Source organism: Chrysemys picta, chromosome 8 (assembly GCF_011386835.1).
Source record: "Chrysemys picta bellii isolate R12L10 chromosome 8, ASM1138683v2, whole genome shotgun sequence".
NCBI classification, from domain to species: Eukaryota; Metazoa; Chordata; order Testudines; family Emydidae; genus Chrysemys; species Chrysemys picta.
The window spans coordinates 20,874,133-20,897,844 of NC_088798.1; the positions used below are offsets into that span (position 1 = coordinate 20,874,133).

At 39.8% G+C, this 23,712-nt stretch overlaps 1 protein-coding gene across 18 annotated transcripts in view; it reads left to right on the plus strand.

Moving 5' to 3' along the window:
* The window catches only part of LRRC7 (leucine rich repeat containing 7), a 349,370-nt gene that overhangs the window by 204,546 nt on the left and 121,112 nt on the right, over positions 1–23,712 (plus strand). For 14 of the 18 annotated variants that reach the window (XR_010589655.1, XR_010589656.1, XR_010589657.1 and 11 more), the window contains 2 exons: positions 17,313–17,376; positions 21,855–21,929. Coding sequence is in view for 14 of the 18 variants with exons in the window: in XM_008172560.4 (XP_008170782.1) it covers positions 17,313–17,376; positions 21,855–21,929 (139 nt within the window). In the remaining 4 variants the exon portion in view is untranslated. Of the gene's footprint in view, positions 1–2,328; positions 2,472–17,312; positions 17,377–21,854; positions 21,930–23,712 lie in introns of those variants that run through there. The other 4 variants (XM_042851330.2, XM_065554032.1, XR_010589658.1 and 1 more) reach the window with 3 other exon arrangements.

Here is a 23,712-nt window from a genome sequence, read left to right on the forward strand (position 1 = left end):
GCCACTGACTACTATATTCCAATACCACCTATGAAACGAAGGAATTAGTGATCCCCTGAATCTGATGGAGTTATTGGAGCTACTAGTTAGGAAAAAACCTTCCCAAATCTGATCCATGGTGGCAGTAGCTTTAGATGAGGCAGCCTGGCTCAATCAGGAGGAATTTGGGAGCTAGGATTTATTCAGCTGCCAATAGAAGTGAACTGTGCAAAGGCAAAAACAACGAGGAGTACTTGTGACACCTTAGAGACTAACAAATTTATTTGGGCATAAGCTTTCATGGGCTTCATCCACTTCATCATAAGCCCACGAAAACTTATGCCCAAATAAATTCATTAGTCTCTAAGGCCTTGGCTACACTTGCGACTTACAGCACAATAAAGCAGCCCCGGGCGCCCTACCTCACTCCCCATCCACACTGGCAAGGCACGTAGAGCGCTCTGACTCCGCAGCTACAGCGCTGCTGGTACTCCACCTCAGCGAGTGGAATAACGTTTTCTGCGCCCCTGCTGGAGCGCTGCGGCGCCAGTGTGAATGAGGTGTTGCGTTACTGCACTGTGATCAGCCTCCGGAAACATCCCATAATCCCCTTATGTCAAGTGGCCACTCTTGTCATTGTTGTGAAATCGGCTGCAGGAATGCGGAAATGCCCTTTCAAAGCTCCGTTTCGGAGAAGCCGGCTGCTTATCAGCTTTGAGTGAGTGAGAGAGAGAGGCGGGGGAGGAGAAGGGGGTCTGAACTTACAGGACAATATGCTGACACACTCTCAGCACCCCAAAAACCCACTCTCTCTCCCCCCATATACAAACAACACACTCCCTGTCACACTCCACCTCACCCCACCCCCATTTGAAAAGCACGTTGCAGTCATTTGCATGCTGGAATAGCTTCCCATAATGCACCGCTCCCAATGCCACTGCAAGTGCCGCAAATGTGGCCATGCCAGTGCGCTTGAAGCTGTCAGTGTGGACAGACTGCAGCGCTTTCCCTACTGCGCTCTACGAAGGCGGGTTTAACTCACAGCACTCTACATCTGCAAGTGTAGCCATGCCCTTAGGTGCCACAAGTACTCCTAGTTGTTTTTGCTGATACAGACTAACACGGCTACCACTCTGAAACCTGTGCAAAGGCAGTTAATCCTTGTCTGGAAATATTGGCTCTTTTACTATGTTTGGAAATACAACATACAGAATATATTTATTTGGGCTTTGATGTGCACTCAGAGATGCCACTCCATCATGCCCTTTTTGCTGCTACCTAGGGAGCAGCAGATAAGTGCTACTTACTGTCTCAATGGGTCCTGTTCAACATGGTATCCTACAGAAAGCAGCCAGTGCTACATTACATAGCTTACTTATTCACTGAGGATAGTGAGCAAATGGCTTCCTTCTAGGGATATACAAGAAGTATTCCTGTATAGGCTCAAACCCTATGGCGCACATTCTGAGAAGATTTGTGCACCACATAAGGCTGATTTTCATGTCATTTGGACTGAGAAAAGAGGATAGCAATATATTTTCCAGCCTTGATTTTTTTCTTTTTTTTTTGGCCGTGCAAGACACATTGTGCAGGAAGAAGGTGCAGAAATCCAAAAAGGAAGGTGTAAAGTAAAAAGAGGGGGAAAATGGGAAATTTTGAAAAACACAATAAAGAATATTGAGAGAGAAATGAGATAGGGTAGAGAACTTTGTTATATAATGGGGATTTGTTCTGTACTCATATAACCAATTAAACAGAGATGGACATGAACTGAAATCCTGTATCCAATTCTCCTCCCCTAAAAACTTTGGAAGCTATATAGGGGAAGAAATTCAGATGCAATACAGGTCAAAATTGTGCAGTTTGGGTCTCCGTATAGTGGACCAAAGCAGAATCTGAAATCTGACCAGTCCCTAAATTCAGTAGGGTTCAAAACCTGAACCCAAACTGAGATCCTTGTTTTGGAGCTCCGGTTCAACTCTACAATAAACAAAGCTAACAGTAATTTTAGCAGCATATGTAAGAGGAAATATTATCAAGAGGATGACCTTTTTTGAAATTCTTTTTTTATATACTACACACAAACACTTTTTCCCTTGACAGTCAGATATGCATGCATTTTCATTCCACCTGATACAAGAGAAAAACACTTTCCATTTACTATTTGTAGAATCGTATGTCTTTGTGATACCCTAGGAAAAGTAGAACATCTTGTTTCAAACCCCTTTATATTGAATTAGATTAGAACTCTCAAGATTCCACTTCAATAGGCCAAATAGTTGTGTTTAGTCACCTTCTACACCAGCAGTTCCATCTTTTGGGCATTGAAATTGATTTTTCTCATCTTAGCATTTGAAGATCCAGAGTGTGCCCTTTGCCCCATCGCCTGAGAGTGTACAGTGGCACGAACAGCAGAGGAAGTGGAGGCAGCAGCTTTTCGGGCACCAGAAATGGCAGCATCAGGAGCATCAGTACGAGTAGACTGTGTTGAGGTAGTTCTCCTGCACTATACTATGAAACCAAACCATTTTGGTATACTACATGCTGATGGAGGCTGCCTCTTTGTTTCTGAATATTGTGCAAAATATTTGCTCTCTGTTAAATGTTGAGTAGTTTTCCTATGTGGTTTGAAGGGGAAAATCCAACTTTCCTTATTTGAACCTCTGCTTAATTATGCACTTGGCCAAACCTCTGCAAAATGTTGGTGCACAGCTGTGCGTTTTGCAGATTAATATTCCTAATTGCCATGCAACCAAAGTAGGCGTTATGCCTTGTTGATTGTGTAGACCTAAGAAATAATATTTATAATAAGAATAATTCTAAATGGCCATAAGAGACCCATGAGAACTTAATGTTGGAGGATAGTTACTTAACTTAATATGAGAACTTCTAGAGTTATTTAAAGTCTTCAGAGACAAATCACTTACTTTAATATTTTGTCATAGTCCCTGATAACATTTATTGATTCTCGGTTTATTGTTATTTCAGAGTACAAAATCCTGAGTTTTCAAATTTGCCTAAATTGAAATGGGTGTTGTATTATCACTTTTTTGTGATAGCTATCTCTATTCATGTGTAAGAATGTTTTCTATCTGATGAAAATTAATTTTTAATTAAACATATTGGATTATCTGTGAAGTCCAGATAACATATATTCAATAATATATAATGCATTACTTTACACATGGCTTAGCTTTATACAGTACATATACCATCTTATACTGTATAAATCAGTGGTTTTCATTTCTTTTAATTTGCGAACCCCTATAAAATTTCAAATGAAGATGCGGATGTCTTTGGAAATTTTAGACATCATATCATTGTTCTATGGTAACGACAACCTTTTGCAGACCCCTTAAACATAGTGTGTGGACCCACAGAGGTCCGCGGACCACAGATTGAAAACTACTGTATAAATGGTATATATTGTTTGAGGTTAATTTTATAGCTGATACTGGCTTCACATGTACTTCATTAGTTGGTATGCAAATAAACTGATGTGTGAGTTTTACTGGGTGTACATGGTAACACTTTCATTAGTACTAGTTAAAATATAACTACACTGCAATGGGAAAAGTAAGCTAAATTGCAGGTTTTCCAAGTAAATTTAAAATTGTATCATGAGATAATTAAGAAGTTACAGAGTAAGTCTTAAAGGGCAAGGACCTGGAGGGAATGTATTTTTGATTGTGGGATCATTAACAAATTAAAATCTAGGTTATTGTTTACAAAGGTGGTATGAAAACAATCTACATATTATTTGGAAATAATACATCCGCAATAAAGGCAACATTGTTGCTTTTGGTTGCTTTTCATTTCCCAAGCGCTTCCATTTATCACTATCTAGCAAAAAAATTTCACCTTGTATCCAGCTGGACAGGAAAATGGTGTATGTCATATCCTAATTCCCTATATTCTAAATGACAAAAATGACAAGATATAGCAGGTATGCATTAGTTCCATGACAATTACGTTGTATTTATTACCACATAAATGTAAGCTGTCCTGATATATTGATTCTCATTCATGATTTTACCACATTTATAGATGCTGTTGTTTTTCATGAGTATAATGCTTTGTATGTGGAAAAACTTGAATCTGGTGAAAAGTGTGTGTTCTAAGGGCCAAATCCTTCTTGCCATAATCACCATTTTAAACCCATGGGAATACTTATCATGACTAAGGTGACCAGGATTTGGCCAGTAATATGGATGTTTGCATTTCTATTAAATGTAAATCTGGACCAGGTTTGCAGCTTATTTAAAATGTTTGGAGTATGGCCACTATGTTCAATCTAACAAAGACAATCAGAGTAAACATCACAAGGGGAGCCTGTATTAGCAATTTTTTAGGTTTACAATAAAATTTGATATTTAATGCCACTGACTTCTACCACTTGAATCATAGTTTATGGAGTGTGAATGTTGTTAATATCACTGTAATAATTGTTGATGTTTCATCAACTGTAAAACATTCTAAAGTACTAATTTATTTAGTTTTTCACATAGCTTCAATTTTACAGAAGTCTGCTTTCCCACTGCTGTCTATAGGAGTGACATGCCTGATCCTCTGCCTATTGAAGTCGATGGCAAAACTTCCATTGACTGCGGAAGCATAGGGTCAGGCTCTCTATGTATAAATCTGACACTTATTTAGGAATGGAAGAGTAGACTCTTTAAATCTAGTGCAGCCTGGATAAACATTTATGTCAAAACTTTACTAAAACCTTTGTATACAGTTTGTCACAATAATTGCATGAGATCTTCTAAGCAATGGGTATTAAACTAAGCATTAGTTTTGAGTGCCCCTTTACAATGCCATCTTTGATGTAGTAACCCTCATTAGAAATTTGATTAATTCTTCTTACAAGAGATATATAATGATTATATAAAATAACTTGTAAATACTGCAAAGTAAAATAAATGTATATAATTCCATTAAGTCCAATGAAATTACTATATGGCATTGTGCAATATCTTTTTATATATTATAAACCAGTGAAAATTGTCCTGTCACGTCTTTAAAAAACCTACAATTTCTTAAGTTGTTTGCTTGACTATGATCATTGCTTAAAATATTGCTTAATCGGTATTTCTGAGCACATTTTGCAATAATTTTATGCAGAAGTTAAAGTTCTAGAAAACAAGCCAATTTTCAAAGATATCTTTGTTTGTGAGACTGAAAATAATGTACAATAAACATAGGTTTTGTTTTATGTATGCTTTTGCAGAACAAACTAGACTGTAGAATTAATTGCGCCTTAAAATATCAACTTAATCTTACTTGAGAAGAGTTTGTGTTAAACATACATTTTAAAAAATATAAAAATAGCATATTGCTATTCATTTGCCGGTGCCAAGTTAGCAGGTATTTTCTGAATGATAAAGGTATTTTTCCTTGGAGCATTTGTTGTCAGCATAGGCATGGTGGAGCATAATCATTCACAATTTTTAATTCCTTAAATATTGAATGGTAAAGGTGCAGTAATAATTACCTCTGTGAGAAACAAAATTTTATATTAGAATGTAATATTAACTGTCAACTGAAAATTTAAGAGCCAAGCTTTTTCTCTTTTCACATGTGAAGGCATTGTACTAAATAATATATGTACATGATTGTATAATACTGCTGAAAAACGGTAATGGCAAACAAAGGCATATTACCAGGTAGTGTAAATAACTGTATGCTTGGGATACTAATTTTACACTTTGAAGTATGTTTCTATGGAAGTAAAAGCCTTTGTATGATATTAAGAAATGAAAGCTGCTATGGGGGAGGTGTTCAAAGAACTCTCATAATTCACAAAGGTTGCATTCATCATTTTCAAGGTCATTCTGAGAGCTTGTACAGTATCTTACTGCTTGAGGGATTGTTAATCTGTATAAGAGCTGAATCTTTTTCATATGATTTATACAAGATACTTCCATCCACAAAGGAATAGTTGGCAAGATGCTAGAAAATTAAATGTAATCATTATTCAGAAACGAATTCCAATCTTGCAGATTCTTTCTGCTAGAGTAGCTCATACTAGTCTAAGGAGTTCCATAGACATCAATGGGATTCCTCATGGTACTAATGCCGTCGTTAGTATTGAAAACTTGCATCAATGTAACTAATGACTAAATTCTGATTAAACTAAACTGATTTAAACATATCTACATTAGGAATGTGAACTGGTATAACTAGATCAATTATAAATTGATTTAGGTAGACTGGTGCAAATTTCCTAGTTTAGACAAGCTCTTAGGCAGTTGGGTATAGTGAGTTACAACTTATCAGAAAGATAGTAATAATTGTTCATTGTTTTCATATTTCTTTCTTTTTTCAAACTAAGTACTTTCTGCCCTTTGTTTAATTGAGTTTCCTTTTCCTGGATATGTGGATTTCTGTTAGATTTTACATGACATTTTCCAGTCAGAAATACAATACAGTGAGAAGTCAGGAGGAGGAGACGAGATGCATTTTTAGCTGGAATTTTATTGCATGATAAAACTGGAACAAAATACTTTTGGGGAGGCGATTTAAAGCACCTATTTGATCGAGATAATTTCATTACCTTTTAGTGCTTTGTTCTGTCTTGAATGACTCCAACTTTTTGTCAAAAACACCTTACCTGTTAAATGTTTAATGTGGAAAGGTACGATATTTTCATCACTCCTTCTGGTTTTAAATCACTTGCAGTTTTAACTAGTGTGCATTTTAAGAACAAAACTTTATTAAGGGACAAGTTGGAAGTTGGGGGACAGCACAGAACAAAATCAGTCTCACCCCGCTGCGTAACTAAGGGCTTGTCTAAACAGTGTGGCAATGCGCAGTATGGAGTGGAGGGTGGTTTCTAAAGTGCACTAATGTGTTACTCATTAATTGGTCCCAGTAGACCCTGCTGGTGCACACTAAAAGTTCCCTAGTATGCTTTTATGCACTACTGTTTGAAACGGTACTATGTTAAAGAGAACTAGGGAACTGTTAGTGCGCACCAGCAGAGTCTATGGGGACCATAGTGGGAAGATGAAAGGAATGAGAATGTGAGCTGTAACAGTGATATGCACATCCTAAAATGCTCAGTGATCAACAAGATGTAATTGAATTGCAGGTTTAAAGGACTGGCGGGGAGGTGGGGGGCTTCTGAGATTTTACTAATTTGGAAATGAAGAAAAACAGTATGAGAACAATGAACACGTAGAAGAAAACCATATGGAAGGCACAGAGGTTAAAGAAACAAGTAGAAATAGAGACATCAGTGATGATTTAATAATATAGGGACAAGTCCTACCGTCCTTGCTCTCGTGAAAATTCCAATAACACCAGAGTCAAAGGACTGCAGGATTTGGCTAATACATTGAGGCTTCCAAACAAATGGTTTAATTAGTCTTGTATTGATTACTTTATCTTGCTTAACTCCTTCTAAGTTTGAAAATGCTGTAATTTATATATTATATTATACTATAAGTGTAATGTAAAGGCTCATGAGCTATTCAGATGATACATTTGAGGGGAGATACTAATTTGATTCGCTGCTGGAGCATTTGTCTGAGAAGCTAGAGCAGAGTGGGCAAACTACAGCCCAGGGGCCGCATCCAGCCCTCCAGATGTTTAATCTGGCCCTCGAACTCCTGCTGGGGAAAGAGGTCAGGGGCTTGCCTCACTCTGCATGGCTCCCAGAAACAGCAGCATGTCCCCCTGCCAGCTCCTAAGCATAGGGGCAGCCAGGGGGTTACACACGCTGCCCCCTCCCCAAGTGCCAGCCCCGCAGCTCCCACTGTCCGGGAACCACAGCCAACCACAGGGGTGGCACCTGCAGATGGGACAGTGTACAGAGCCGCATGGCTGTGTCTCCGCGTAGGAGCCGGAAGGGGGACATGCCACTGCTTCTGGGAGCTGCTTAAGGTAAGCGCACCAGAGAGCGTGCACCCCTGATCCCTCCCATGCCCCAACCCGATTCCCCCTCCCGCCCTCCGAATCCCTCGGTCTCAGCCCAGAGCAACTTCCTGCACCCCTAGCCCCTCAGCCCCACCCCAGAGCCCCCAACCCCAGCCTGGAGCCGCCTACCGTAGCCTGAACTCCTCATATCTGGCCACACCCCAAGACCCCTGCCAGAGCCCTCATCCCAACCCCCAATTTCATGAGCATTCATGGCCCATCATACAATTTCCATACCTTGATGTGGCCCTCTGGCCAAAAAGTTTGCCCACCCCTGAGCTAGAAATACACTTTAACAACTTCTCGCTGTAAAACATTAATTACTGTATGTTACAGAGACATTTGTCTGGCTTAAGGTACATGTTTGTACAGCTTCTATCACAATGGGGTCCTCATCCATGACTTGGACTCATTGGCATTGCGGTAGTACAATAATATATTAATAATATTATGTGCACAGTAGTATCAAAATTGTCACACTAGTGTTCATATCCTGACTTAAATGTATGACCCTCATGTATGAGGTTTGAAGTTATGCTGAAGGCTGGAGTACAACAGGTTAACCAAAGTGTCTACTTAATTACAGAAATCTAATTAAGCAGATAGCTTCTTAAACTTGGTAGCTGAGCATTTGCTTGTCTATTTGCTTCTCACTCTACCAACCTCTTCAAAGAAAACTGATTTATTATTTGTTTGTGACTTTTGCATTCTACTACAAAAGAATAGTATTTATAAAAAACTTTATATGAAATAAAAGAAGGCCTTGTCTATATTTGAAGAACTTAAAAATGAGATAAAGTTTCATCTTAATAAATGCATATCAATATTTTCTATCTGACTTTCAGCACAAGATCAGGTAGATTGCCATATTTTAGATGTAACCTCTTTGATTACCGAATTCACTTCTCACAATTAGCGTGAAAAACATTGACAGTATAGTGCGCTATTCATTAGGACTTTTATCATTCTATATTTTTCCAGTTTAGCCACTAATTACCAATAATCTTTTAGTGGTAATTTCCAGTGTGGTATAAAAGGATGGGCACATCCATTGTTGTTAGTAGGAGTTATGCATTTCACCTGTAGTACGTGTCACCAAATATAAACCCTATTACTTCTTTATAAGTTTGTTTTATACTTGGTATTGATCTTCCAGAAAAGTAAATGTATCCTGTAACAACCAGCATTAAAAATACACTTTTATCTCTTATTCAATAAGTAGCTTTTACATTTGCCACATATTATATGAGGTTACCCAATAGCACGTTCTGTCAGAAGATAAACACAATGGAAAATACCATTTTGATTTCCATTGAAACATCATAGTGAGAACAATTATACCCATGAGTAATACTTTCATTCAAGCTTGTAATGGAACCCATTTATATGATTTTACCAGTTAGATTTGTAGATCTGAATTATTCTAAACATTTCTATATTTACTGGAATTGATGTCAGGTAGCATATCATTGATATTCATTCGTACAAATATATTTTAAAAGAAAGAAATAGAAATTAGCTTATACCAAAACTCCAGAATTAAACACTCCAGAAATTCAGATCCAGCTCTCAACTTGCTGACTAACCTGTGGCTCTCTAACCTCTAAACTTTGGGGAGATTATGAAGGTTGAGACCTGGGTCTATCTCTTGAATGCTTGTAATAATCCAATTATCCTCTATATTAGTAGATTACCATGGTCTATGACTTTACTGCCCGTTAATTAAAAAAAATATATATTGTTCAGTAACCTTTTGTTTTTTTGTGGAATTGGAATGCCTGTTTGGGAGTATTTCTCAGGAAATGTGGAAGACATAGGCACAAAAATGTTAGGATATGCTGCATACTGGAATCACAGTTCCTCCCCTTCCCTTTCCTGGGGTTGCAGGAAGTAAGCAAACAATCCCTAAAAAAAATTGTAGTTTACTTCTTCTTTAGCACCGGGCTGGCATTTTGGTCAGGGTTGGGGTGAGGGTGGAGTGTATGTGGGAGTTGTGGCTCCACATACTGCCTGCCTCTCTTGGTATCACTTACTTGTTGAGGAGAGCTACTTCCAGTGGCTGCACCAAAGGGGATCCAGAGCCACAATTTAGGTATCCTTAATCTGAACTGCACAGATGGTATTGGGGCATGGCCATACTAAAGGAATGTCTACAGTTACTGGGGATCAATGCTGCAGCCATCGATCCACTGGGAGTCCATTTAGCAGGTCTAGTGAAGACTCACTAAATCAACTGCAGATCACTCTCCCGTCAACTAGATAGTCCACTGGAATGAGAAGCGTAAGGTAAGTTGATGGAAGAGTTTAGACACCGCAATAAGTCCACCTAAGCTATGTCGACTTAACCCCATAGTGTAGACCTGCCCTAAATCTAATTCTTAATGCATACAAACTGCTCTTTAGTCTCACTGTTATGATTCAGTAGTTGTGATTAATATAACTGACAGTAACCAAACAGTGAAATAACACCAAGTTTCTATGGGATGGGAATAAATTTTGGTCTAAAATGAGTTGTTTTCCTTTTTTCATGAGAGGCTAAGGAGTTCATATCTCTATGGTGATGTACAGGCTGCGTGCAGACTCACAAAGACAACACTGCTTTGGCTACACTCAGTTCATGTTTAGAAGGTTTGCTTTGCAACTGTGAGAACTAGAAACTTTCAAATGTCATTACAAAAATAGTGTTAAGACTTTGGAATCCTAAAGTTGTGGTTGCCACATAAGTACATGAAGTAGGCCAAGTCCTTTACATTCCAGGCTTAGAGCGGGATTGTCAGGTGTCTTTTCCCAAAATGTACTGGAATATAGGTATCTTCATCTAGGCTTAATAAGCACAGTTCAGTCAAATGTGATGTTTAGAGCCTGAGAAGTAAGAGTATATTCTTTGTGTTAGGTAAAGTTAAATTTATCCCAGGAACAGAATATATATGGGCTTTGTAGAAACAGGACTTTGTACATTCCTTGTAAATAAACAAGATTGCATCAAAGAAAATACCAGGTTCAACCAATTTCTACTGCCAACTGGAACATCCCCAGAGCCCTGAAATTTGACTAGCTGCTCATGCTGAAAAGGGGCAACCCTATTATTGCAATATTACTTTGAAAATTAGAATCAACTTTAAGTTCTGCAGAAGGTTCCTAAACCAACCATTTCACTCACTGATTTATATTTTGTATTTCTTTTCTTTCCTTTACTTTTATTTTTAATAACAAAAAGCAGAGTACTTCTGTATACGACTCAATTGGCCTCTCAGGGTTTAGATGGAAACCCTCCAACACAGGCAGCACCTTTTTCCAACCTGGTTCATGAAAAAAAAGTTGATGAGGCATATATTTAATGAGAAGAGGGAGTTATCTGGGCTTTGACCTGTTTCTTTATTTTTCTTCATTGACTTCAGTATAATGACAGTGAGGGAAGAATTTGACCTGAGATGCTTGGTTTATCTTATATTTGGCCCTGTTAAATACAATGCCCAAGGAAGAGGAAGACTTTATTGTTAGCCAGAATGTCTGGAATGGCATTTCAAAATGAGACCTGTACAACAGTCTCATGAAGTCTTATTGGAGTAAAGTCTTTGCCTATCTGATCATAAAAAGCAACAAAGAGTCCTGTGGCACCTTAAAGACTAACAGATGTATTGGAGCATAAGCTTTCATGGGTGAATACCCACCTCGTCAGATGCAATATCTGATCATATTTATTCTTCTTCAAGAGCTTGCTCATGTCCATTCCATGTTAGGTGTGTATGCTCACCACGTGCACCGGTGCCAGAAGTTTTTCCCTCAGTGGTATCTGTAGGGGACTGACTCTGGCACCCTGCACTGGTATAAGGGGGGCCGCTGGCTCCCCCCTCCCTCAGTTCCTTATTACCTCCAGTGACCGTGATGGAAGATCTCCTTGCCTTGGCAAGTGTTCTCTACCCAATGGTTTTTTCCTTCAACCTTTTGTGTAAATAGTTCTTAGATAAGTAATTTTTATTGTTCTCTTGATAGAAAGCTTAACAGTGCTGTAGATAAGTTAGACAGTCCCCTGAGGGACTTAGCCCAAGGAGATGGGGCATGCCCCAGTCCCCGGGCTTCAAGCCTTGTGATTGCTGCAAAAAACATATGCCAGTCAGAGACCCACACCAAAGCTGCTTCAAGTGCTTGGGGGAAACCCACGTTAGCGACAGAGTGTCACATCTGCAAAAGCTTCAAGCCAAGAACTAAAAAGGAGCAGGACATAAGACATAGCGATTCTTATTGACTCTGCCCTCGTGCTGCCCTCTGAGCTGACACAATCGGACTCTGCACCAAGCACCATGGCATCAGTGCGATCTCGCACTGATCCCTGTCCCCAGTGTCTGCTAAGAAGCAGAGGAGGCACACCAGAAGAGGGTGCTCCTCGATGTCCTGTAAACGGAAGGGGAAATCCGGAGAGGAGCATAGGCCTGTGCGTGGCAGCGTATCTTCTCTGGAGCTCAGCCAGGCACCTGCATCACTGGCTAGGCTATCAAGCCCTCCAAGGGACCTACCAGCCACTCCGGGTAGTGGCAGAGATCCCCGGCACCTGGAGGTTCCATCCACGCCAGAGGTCCTCCAGGCTGCTAAAGACATCATGTCTTTGCCTGTGCTGCCGCTGCCCCATCAAGACGTTGTCGTCTCGAGCGGGAAGCCATCACCGGGGCCCACGCAACATTCTCCATTTTTGTGGCATTGCTCCCCAGCACCGCAGCTGTCGACATCAGAGCAGCGATCTCTGGAGACGCGCTTTTGACCCGCCCATACCGACCAGAGCTCCTGGCACCATTCACTGGACTCTTGGTGTCAGTCCTCCGAGGCATGGCATCGCTCTTCAGGCAGCCAGCACAGACCCAACGCGCCTCCGGTTCCTGGAATCATGGCAATGGTCGTTGGAGCATTGGCATCGATCCTCAAAGCAATGGCGGTCACCTGAGACCATGGCATAGGTCCCTAGAACCATGCTGCCCATCCCTGCATCTGAGATGCTGATCTCTGGACTCACAGCAACAATCCCCAGAGTTGAGACGGTCCCATTCCTGTATTCGGAGTCCCAGCATCGATGTCAGAGCTCTAGGCATTGATCATCAGTGTACCATTGTCGATGTGCCATGCTTCACTGCCGGTCCCCAGGCAGAAGGTACCAAGGCGCTAGCACCTCTCCCCTAGCAGTAAGCACCAGGATGGTAGGCATGGAAGGGAGATGGACACAGCGACAGCACCGCCATGGTCCCCAAGGCAGGAACTTTCCTCCTTGGGCTCGGAGGCTGAGGAGATTGAGAGTCCCTCAAGCTAGACATACCAAGCCAGATCTGGGTAGGGGGTTCCATTGAGACTACCAGCTGGTGCATGCCCCCAGGGCTCACTCTGTGGCACTTTTGGAACCCGTGGGTGTTCCCCCAGGCATTAGAAACCCAGATGCAACGATCGGTGTCGGAGGTGTCAGAGAGGCAGTTGGTAACAATCTCCGCCCGTGCATCATCTCCTCCCCCCCGGAGTCAGAGTAAGGATACGAGCAAGGTGTCTACCAGCAGCTTCTGGCCTTGGATGAGGCTCCTCCCCCTAAACAACCCTCCTCGTCATCCTCCCCCAATGAGGCAGTGGCAGGACCATCCCAGACAGTACTTCAGGACTCTTTCAAGGCACACACAGAGCTCTTAAAGTGGGTGGTGGCAAACCGGGGTTGGAAGCAGAGGAGCTGGCGGAACCCTCTGACACCCTCTTTGACATTTTGGCCATGGTGGAGGAGTTCCTGGCTGTTTTAGAGGAAGAGAGAAATGTAGCAAGAACCTCGCTTCAAACAGCCTCTGATGTGGTGGACTCAGTGGCCAGGTCCACCATTTCGGCTGTGTCAATGAGACGGGGATTGTGGCTGCTATCTTCAGGACTGTCGATGGAGGCCTAGTAGTCAATTCAAGACCTAGACCTGTTTGTGGAACAGACAGTCTCATGGTTACATGGGCTTTAGGACTCTAGGGCTACTTTATGTTCTCTAGGTCTCTACACACCGGCCCCTGCCAGAAAGAGGTTTAAGCCACAGCAACCTCAAAGACCAGGAGGCCAAGCCCGACCAGAGCCCTACCGTAAAAAGGGCAAGGGCTACAAGCATCAAGGCCAATAACCAGCCTCTTCCTCCTATTTGGGCTCTGCCTACTATCTGCCTGGAAGCAAGCAAGCGTTTTGAGGGTGTGCCCAATGGCAACTTTCCAGTGTGCAGCCAGGATCCTGCATCCCTTTTGTTTTCAAGCTGCCTGTTTCCTTTCTTTTCCTCCCTGCTTGGATTGCTATAACATCAGACTGGTGGGTCCTCAGCACAGTAGTAGTGGGATATACCCTCCAGTTATTTCTATTCCCCTCTCCACTCCCCTTCCCCATCCCTCTTCATGGACCCAGTTCTTCTCCCTGCAAGATCTTGACAGCGGATTGCTTTCTGATGCCTTTCGCCTGTCTTGGACAGGCGACCTGATGTATGACTTCCTGCTGATCCTGCTTATCAGCAGGACCCTCATGAAGTCAAAAGGGATAAAGCCAGTGTCGTCATGATCACCCCGGTATGGCCTCGCCAGCATTGGTTCGCCGTGCTCGTGGACTTGGCAACAGCAGCCCTGCGGAAACTTTGTAATGAGTGAAAAAAAGCTGTCAGTCTGGTCTGACCAAGATATTGTCTGAGCCTACCAATAACCAAAAATAACTTTGATTTCTTCTCCCACTGCTGTTCATAAGTTACTCAAAAATATTTCTAACTTCTGTTGAAAATCTTGTACCTAGTTTTGAGGGTTTTTTGCTGTCTTTTGTCCTTGTATTTAATATCAGTCCAAAAGGTGCATAGATTATACTGCTACCCTCACTGGAGAATCTTACAAACTCCATTTACAAATAAATATCTTGGGCCTTATTCGTTGCTGGCGTAATTCAAATGGCTTTAACAGAGTCAGTTTATGCTTGGGATGACTCTGTCCTCTCTACTCTAAACAACACAATTCAGGCTGAAATCCTGGGCCCATTGGGTAGGTCTACACTGCAGCTTGGAAGGTGCTATTCCCAGCCCAATAGACAGATTCACACTAGCGCACTAAAGCAGCAATGTGAACATTGACACTGGAAGCAGCCTGGGTATTTATTATACTTTTTACCCTTTGGACCTTTTCTAATCTCTTGCTGTGTAGAATGGAGCTCTAAATTCCATAGCCTGAATGTGGCCTAACTTTGTTATGCAGTGCTAGAAAATAAAATCTCCCAAATGCATTCTTACTCTGCCTTTTGTCACACTCAGCTCCTTCTGATTTGTGAAATTCACATAGTTTAATTTAAATATACATTTCAGTGATGTTTGTAACCTGTATCTGGGTGGGGGGCGGGGGGAATGCAATGTAGCATATAACAGGAATTTAAAGGATGGGGACTTTTTAGGAGTAGGGTTTTGTTTGTTTGTTTTTGCAGGGGTAGGGGAGGAATTACAGTTGATTTATGCAGGACCAAGATAAATGACCTCAAATCTAGAATTTTACTGTCAGTGAGATTGTTGCCTTTCATAATTTGCAGCTTCATTGACTGAGGTAGAAGGTGGTCAAATGAGTTTTTCATGGTTACATATTGATTAATCACAGATGTAAATTCAGGTTCCTCCTGATACAGACTTTTACCGTAGTCACTGTGGTTGATTAATAAATTGGTTGACCTGCATACCTCGTATTCTTGATTTTTCGTTGCATTTCATGGTGTTCCAGAGAAGGTGAGCTGCTTTGGTAGGCTTTGCTGTTCCATGTCTACACAGTGCTGCAGTATGAGCAGCAAGGAGCTTCACCACCCTGGAAAGGAAGTCTGCTATGAGAGAGTACAGCAAGTTTTCCCCTACACAGATCTACATCCCTTTTGGGTGTCTTGTATGCCAGGGAGTGCACAGAGGAAGAAATATCTGTCCTGCATTGCAATTGTAATGGAGCAGAAGCTCAAGGCAGGAGGAGCTCATTATGCTTTCCCACTTCCTTAGTGCACCCACAGAATAGCATAAACAATCCGGTACAATCTGGTAATTTTTTAGTACTTTCCTCCATTTCACTGATGTACCAGCTGTCTGTTGATCCCTAGAAAAAACATCCCTCAGACTTTCTAGTGTAGAAAGATAGTGAGAGACAGAAAAAGAATAAACTGTTATAATATGCTTCAAGAATATTAAATTCTTGCCCAATATCTTTTATCTAATGAAGAACATCTCTCTTTCTGTGTAAGATTATGAAGTTGCTTCCACAATACTTCGACATGAGAGACAGCCATATTTGGCCCTGAATATTATTTCACTATTAAAGTGGGTCTTTATCTAGGGACTGGCAAATCACCGATACATTTAAAACACTGTATATGTCTTAGGCTGTTTTGTCTCCTTTCATTTTGGTTAATCTCTTGGACAAGGCTCATCACATCAAATCCTCTATTGAGCATTGATGCTCTTTATGTTATAAAATGGCAAATTACATTAAATATCTAGTAGGTTTCAGGTTTCTCTCCGTAAATAAATGTCGCCACTAGATATCTTGGTACAGTGCATAATTGCTGAATTAAAAATTGTGTTTTAGAGTTTATCTTGAATGTTTACATTGATTTATTTAGGATAATAGATCAGAAAAAAATCCATAATATTTTTCAGTGTAGCTGTTTGGTTATGGCAGGAATGAAAGATTAGTTTCAGATTATCAATAAAATGTAAGTGTACAATAACAGAGTAATCTAGTAATGTTATTACTGTATATCCCTTTTCTTTTCTCACTCCATTTCCTCCTATTGTTTGTTACATGTATGCAGGGCCAGAAGTGCCCATGAGCAGAGAACTAGTCTCAAGCCTGTGCATTACTTCAGGCCAATGTAAGCCCTCAAAATAGGGTTTAAGTGGGAATTAATTGGTACATAGACTCTGTGCTGCTGCCCTGCACACGGATGAATTTCAATTTCATTGTGTCATGTCTGAAATTAGACTGCAAACTCTTCTGGGGCAAGGACCATGTCTTTGTACTTTTTCCATAAAGTCCTTAATTCATTTTTGGGGGTTGTATAAATAAAAAAATTTCATTAGAATTGTGAAAATATATATGACTTTATATTTTTTTAAAAATACTTGGGTCAAATTCATTCTTGGAGTGACTCAGGTGAAATTAGTAAAATTATATCAGGGTTCAATTTGCTCCCTTTTGGCTATCTTTGTATTAGAAGTAATATTTTTTGCTTCAGGAACTTAAACTAATATGCCTTAAATCTGAAACAAATTTTATAGACCCGGCTCTTATATCAGTGTAAATCTGATGTAACTCAATTGAAACCTGTGGCCTTATTTGAGGCTTAATCTGATATAACAGAGCAAAATTTGGCCCAAAATTTCAAGGTAAAATTCTCACCTTACATATTTTCCTTGTCTGTTACAGGTCAATGCACAAACTGACACAGCTGGAGAGGCTTGACCTAGGCAATAATGAGTTCTCTGAGCTGGTAAGGAAAAATGTTTTGGTAGAATGTTTGTGTGTTTGTGTTAGACCTTTTATACATGGAGAATTAAAATTTTAACTTAAAAGATGTTTTGGGCACATTTATTAGTAAAATAATGAATTTGCCATGGCTCAGAGGATTGGTAATGGAATTACAGGACCTTTCAATTCCAGCAAGCTGTTTGAAATCAGGTCAAAGTTGGAAGTGAATGAATATCAATAACAACTAATAGATGTGGGAGGCCTACCAATGTGTGAAATGAATTGGTGCTCCCATCATAGCTACTTTTGAACAGGTGTTAATATTTCCAAAGCTACCGCCACATTTGGCACTATGTGGCATATTTACTAGCAGGGGTAAACTTTTCAAAAGCACTTATGTGACTTAGGAGCCTAAGTCCCATTGACTTTCACTGAGGCTCCTATATGCCTAAGTAATTTTTGAAAATGGGACCTAAGTTACTTGGGTGCTTTGGAAAATTGTACTCACTCTCAGTAAAGAGACAAAGGACTAATTTAACATCATCTATAGGTGTGTTTCTATTATTTCAGGGATGAGGCACTTTTGTAGGGCAATGTGAGGAAACTTAAACTGATCTTCTGTTGTGCTTATTCTTTGGATAAATAGATGATTTCACGTATAGGAGCTATTAATCTAGCACATTTATCAGGCGCTAAGTTCCTTCTTTCTATCAGTCTGTCTTAGGTATTTCTATAGTACCATCACACTAATACCTAAATTACAACTTTTTATAATATGATGTATGCCCACCTCTATGTGCAAAGCAGCTATAACACAGTTGACATTATATAAATAACCACTAATATTTAACAGTAAACAATGTCAGCTTGGTCATCAGCAGTGGTCTTCTAAATAACATTAAATTCAGTCAATTAAAACAATAAATTCTGAATGAGCTGATGAATAACAAGTTATTCAGCATTTTGTGTTAGGTGTTATAAAGTTAAAGAGAGACTGAGGCCATTTTGTACCACTGCTGCCTCATCCTCTGTCAGACTTTCAACTGCCAGAGATCTGTCATGGTCTAGGCCTTTGTAAAAAAGCATGTTTGTATGTACCAAAATTTTGGGGCAGTTTCATCTCTTGTGTATGGAGTTATGGCTGAATTAGCTGCAGTAAGCCTATCTGTGAGAAAGCACAGAAGTCCAGGAATGGTCTAACATTAAGCTGTAAGCTTTTTATTTGAAAAGTAAGATTTAATGTTCTTCAAAAACAATTTTGAAACTGTCATTGATTAGGATATGTTTGCTCTTTCCAGAAAGTCCAAAGATATACATAGAAACATTTCTTTATTTGGATAATGTGCAGCAAAATAGATGCCAGCATTATCGTCTGAAAGAGATGTACTTTATTTCAGAAATAAGAAATGGACCTATTAGGATGGAAATGGTGAAAATTTCTGGTTGAGTGAAAAATGTGTGCACTTAATATAATGGGTAAAAGTGAACTCAGGACCCTATATCTGAAGTTCTCACCGTATATGAAAAATCCATTAGGTTACAAAGGTATAACAGAACAGGATTTGACCCATTTCCTCCAATATAAATAATTTCTGAGGAACTGTATGTGAAGTAAAAATTGTCATTAATCATAAATCCAGGTAAATTCTTGTTAGAGAAATCGAGTTATACGTCTGTATGTTTAGTTGCATGCACATATTGTTGGCAGTGCAAACCATCCATTTCTGACTGGCATGTGTAATATGTTAAAACTAATTCTGAAGCATTAGTGACATTACTGTTCACTACTATGGAAAGAGTGCTTTTTTGCATAATTGTATAAATCACAGAACAGGAGGAGGTTTTAAAGAAAGTTTCTATCAGATATAATATCATCAGAATCACAGAGATGGAAAAAGAAAGGTCAAAATATAAACAGTTACAGTATATGGGAATTTTTTAAAATGTATGATCAGACATTTTTAAGTAATAATTGTACGAAAGGGGAAAGGAGGGAAGAAGTTGCAGGGATTGTGATTGTTTGTTGTAATCATCTAACATTTCTCATGGAAATGGGAGTTTCTTTCTTGGAAAACATTTCACGCTAGCTCTACTACTGTCAAAGATTACTCTTTGTGGGTGACTTCTCTACCTTTGGAATATCCAACAGTCATTAAGGTTCCTCATTCTGGACTGATCCAAGCCCCATTGAAAACAATGGAAAGACTGCCATTGACTCTAATGGTGTTGGATCAGTCCTTCATGTTTGATTAGGATGGCGTTTGCTGTCATTTTATAAAAACAAACAAAACACTCATTTCAAAATAAAAATTTTTAAAATAAACACTCATTTCAACGTATTTGAAGCATCCACTAGCATCCCAATGTCCCTAGGTAGCAGCATGCTCAGTATGATCTTCTTTCTTGATTATTGTAAACATCTTGATGATTATTGGTATATACAATATTTAATAGGAGAAGATAGTTCTTTTTCTTTGAGATGAGGCAAACCACCCAAACCTTCCAACCCATTTTCAGATAAAACTCACCTTTTCAAATACCATAAATGTGTCTCTAGCAAAAAAAAAGTGGTTTGTACAACTCCTTCTCTCTTAAAGTTCCACAGGTAAAAAATATGGATTCAAACCTTTGAAACAAGTTTTACATCTCAAAACAAATTAATAGTAATTCATAGTTTGAAATATCTGTGTAGGAAACATTTGTAAAAACCAGTCTGTTTGAGGAAATTTCACTGACCCCTCCCCACAAAGATCTACATTCAACAAATAAACTGCATGTTACCAGAGCTGAGCAAAATTCAGAATTTCCATCTCATGGGAAATTCCAACATTTTGACATTTGTTTTTGTCCCAAATAGGAACAAAAAGTTGTAATTTTAAAATTTTTCACTGATTGGAAATTAAAACAAAAAATGCATGGAATTTTGATTGAAATGAAACATTTCTACATTCCCAAAATCAAAATGTTTCATTTTGATTTGTTGAACTGATCAGAAACAGTTTTGGGTCAGTTCAACTTTAAAAATCATTTTCCTATTGTGATATAGTGTCTCAAGGGAGTTGTAGTTCAGGATCCTGATGCCCCTGGCTGATGCCATTCTTCCCTGTGGGTCAGGCTCCCTGGCTGGACTATGTTTTTTCTTGTGACTTCTATAATGCACCTGGTCTTCCAGGGAGCCTAGTTGATTTGGGTAGCTGGCCTTTGTAAATGAAGTAGGTCCAGCTCTGCTGTTGCAGAGCAGGTGCTCCCAGCTGGCCTTGTTCAGGGGGCTATACAGGGTTAGAGGGAGTTCCAGCAAAGGGCTGACGGAGGGAGAGTGAGTCAGAGAGAGGTGGGAAGCTGCAGGAAGCAAGAGTGCCAGAGTCTCCTGGATGGGAAGCAGTGAAAGCCGGAGAAGCAAAGAGTGAGCTGAGGAACTGATTTTGGTTGCTTGCATAAGTAGGGACAATAAAAGCCTGCCTAAAAAGAAGACTGCAGGGGTAGTAGTAAGCTGGGGAGAAGCTCTGCCTTGTGACACTGGCTAATAGGGAAGAATGGGGCTCTGAATGACAACTTCCATAAGGCAATGCTCTGATAGGGCAATGCAGTAAAGCATTTCAGGTCAGTTCAACAAAACAAAATATTCCGATATCACGAACTGGCCCAAAACAAAATATTTCTTTTTGATTTTTCCTGATGGAAAATTTTTGCAAAAAGCAAAAATTTACTGCAGAAATGTATAAAAATCAATACTACAAAAAGATAGATTTCCTATTTTAGCAGTCTATTTTTAAGTGTAATAAAAAAAATAAGCTAATGAAGTTAGTCAGTTTCGTGAATGAAATGTTGCCCAATCTTACATGATGCAAGTATCTGAAGCCTGCTAATAAAGCTGATTCTTGATTTTTTTTTCCACAAGCAGTAATTTGACTAAAAAGCTGAAGTATGTCTGAGACTTATGATACTCAGAGAGAGGGTCTTGCTATCACTAAAGTCTTCTAGTCTTAAAAAAAGTGGATCCTTAAAATTATTGCTGAGAATTAGGATTTGGGAGATATAGGTAATTCAGAAGTGCATTAGGTGCTCCAGTAGTTCAGCAAAGTGTACACTGTTATGCTGCCCTTACTGTTAAGACTGTATATTATGCCAAAAGTAAAATTTAACCTAAGCTCCAAACTAAAACCTAATCTTTCAAGTCAACACATCTATCTTGAAGCTCCACAGTCCTGACTTCTGTTCTGTTTCATTCAGAAATTACATTTAGACGCTGACAATAATCTAATTGCATCAAGGATTTTTAAGGCTTTTGCATCCATTTCTACTGAGATTTCCTATACCATTTGATAAAGAACAATAATGTATGTAAATTAAAGAACTGTACTGCTTAATTAATTTTTATTTCTGAAAGCCTGATGTAGATGATTAATATATTTATAAAGAACAAAGGAGGACAGGGAAACCATTTGAAAAAAAATACAGAATTAATGAGCGTGTCGATTACACTATTTATTTTTTCTCTAGCCTGAGGTTCTGGAACAAATACAAAACCTAAAGGAATTGTGGATGGACAATAATTCACTTCAGATGCTGCCTGGGGTATGGACATTTATATTATGTAATTATTTTCTTGTAAGATATAATGAATAATTGTGTGTGTGTACACACAGAGGGATTATTTTCATTTCATAATAGATGGAGATCTCCATCTTAGAATGTGCTATGAAATAAAACAAGACATTTTAAATGTTGCATTATTGCACAATAATATTGAAATGAGGAAATATTGTGCTATAGTAGCATTGTATAATTCTCTTGAATCTTGTTTTAATATGTGAAAAATTCCACTTTATTTGGTTTTTTGGTCATACATTTGTAAATTGTCATTTTCTTAAACTATATGTGTTTTTGAATGCTAGGTAGTTATTGTGTTTTCCTGTCAGAAGGAAGGAAAATGGATGTTGATACATCTGGGCTTGGTTAGGCTGAAAATAACTTCTATGACAGATGGGCTATGGAAGCTTGGCGAGCACTGTGGATTGCACTACCCCAGAGGCTGTTTGTCAGGGTGAAAATCCTCTCTCTTTAGTTACTTCTGGAATACCTCAGTAGGCCTTCCATGATACCTTCTGAAGAAAAAAAACCCTCTTATTCCACCTAGCCCAATTGACATATTTAATGGGCAGACACTTTGTGAATGGTCTCATAGGAAAAAAAAACTTGAGTATGCTCAGAGTCCTTCATACATCCTGATGTAGGACAAGACGCATGCATGGCTTACACGTACAATCTGAGGCCTGAATCTCCTCATGATTCACTCTGTGTTTTGTTGTTGTGACACAAATATACACTATATAGTGTAACATCTAGAGAACCAAATCCTGCATGCACACTTCTAATTCAAACAATATACCCATTAAGCCAAATTCTGGCCCTATCTGTTTGTGCTCAGAGTCAAAAACATCCTCACAGCACTAATCTACTCAGTGCCTGCAGATATCTCAGTCTCTTCTCAGAGAGCTTCTTTCAGGTGCAATCAGATGGTCTTTATATGGTCACCTCTCCAAGAGTTGAGTCTGTAAAATCAACCTCTCCACTCCAGCTGGGGCACAATGAATGCAGTGTGTTGCAGATGTTTCAGTGAGGGGTGTGGAGTTTCATTCCCAATTGTTTCATCCAGGGATATTGAATGGTATGTGCAGGAAAGAGAATCTCAGCTGACTGCTCTAAAATGGACTGAAAACAGGAATGGAAACGGGGACTTTGAGAATGTTTCCTCCTCTGTACCTCAGGCCAATCCATCTCTCTCACACTGGTGAGAGACAATGAGGAGTGATGATGGTGTCCCAGAGATGGGAAGCTACCCTCTGCCCCCACTTCTTTAGTAGGCCCAACAATCCTAGGAACAGCTGGCCAGTTGCAAAGCTGAGTTATTTGGCAATAAGAATTTCCTGCTTGTACAGGAAACACTGGATGTAGTTTATTTAGGCCACAACTTTATTCTGTATTCCTTAATTACAGAGTACGTGCACTGCTTATATATATGTAATGAGTTGCAACATCATAGCCTAACTCCCCTTTCATGTTTGCCCCAACTAAGTCTCCCTGAACCTGCATGGGGAAGGTGAAAAAAACAACAACCCTGCTTCACCTTGCTCACTCAGGCAGTGAGAGAAAAATTCCTTCCCAGCCCTCTGAGAAAGGAGTGACTAGCGCAGTGCCCACAGCGGATCCTGACAAAACCCGGTATTTCACCACTTTCACGGGAGGGAGGGTGGGTGCTGCTCCAGGTAAAAGATGGCTTTTCCTGCACTGGTATGAACCTATATAGTCTCCCCTCTCTTCTGGTCACCTGAGGGGATTGGGTCAGCGTCCCCATAAT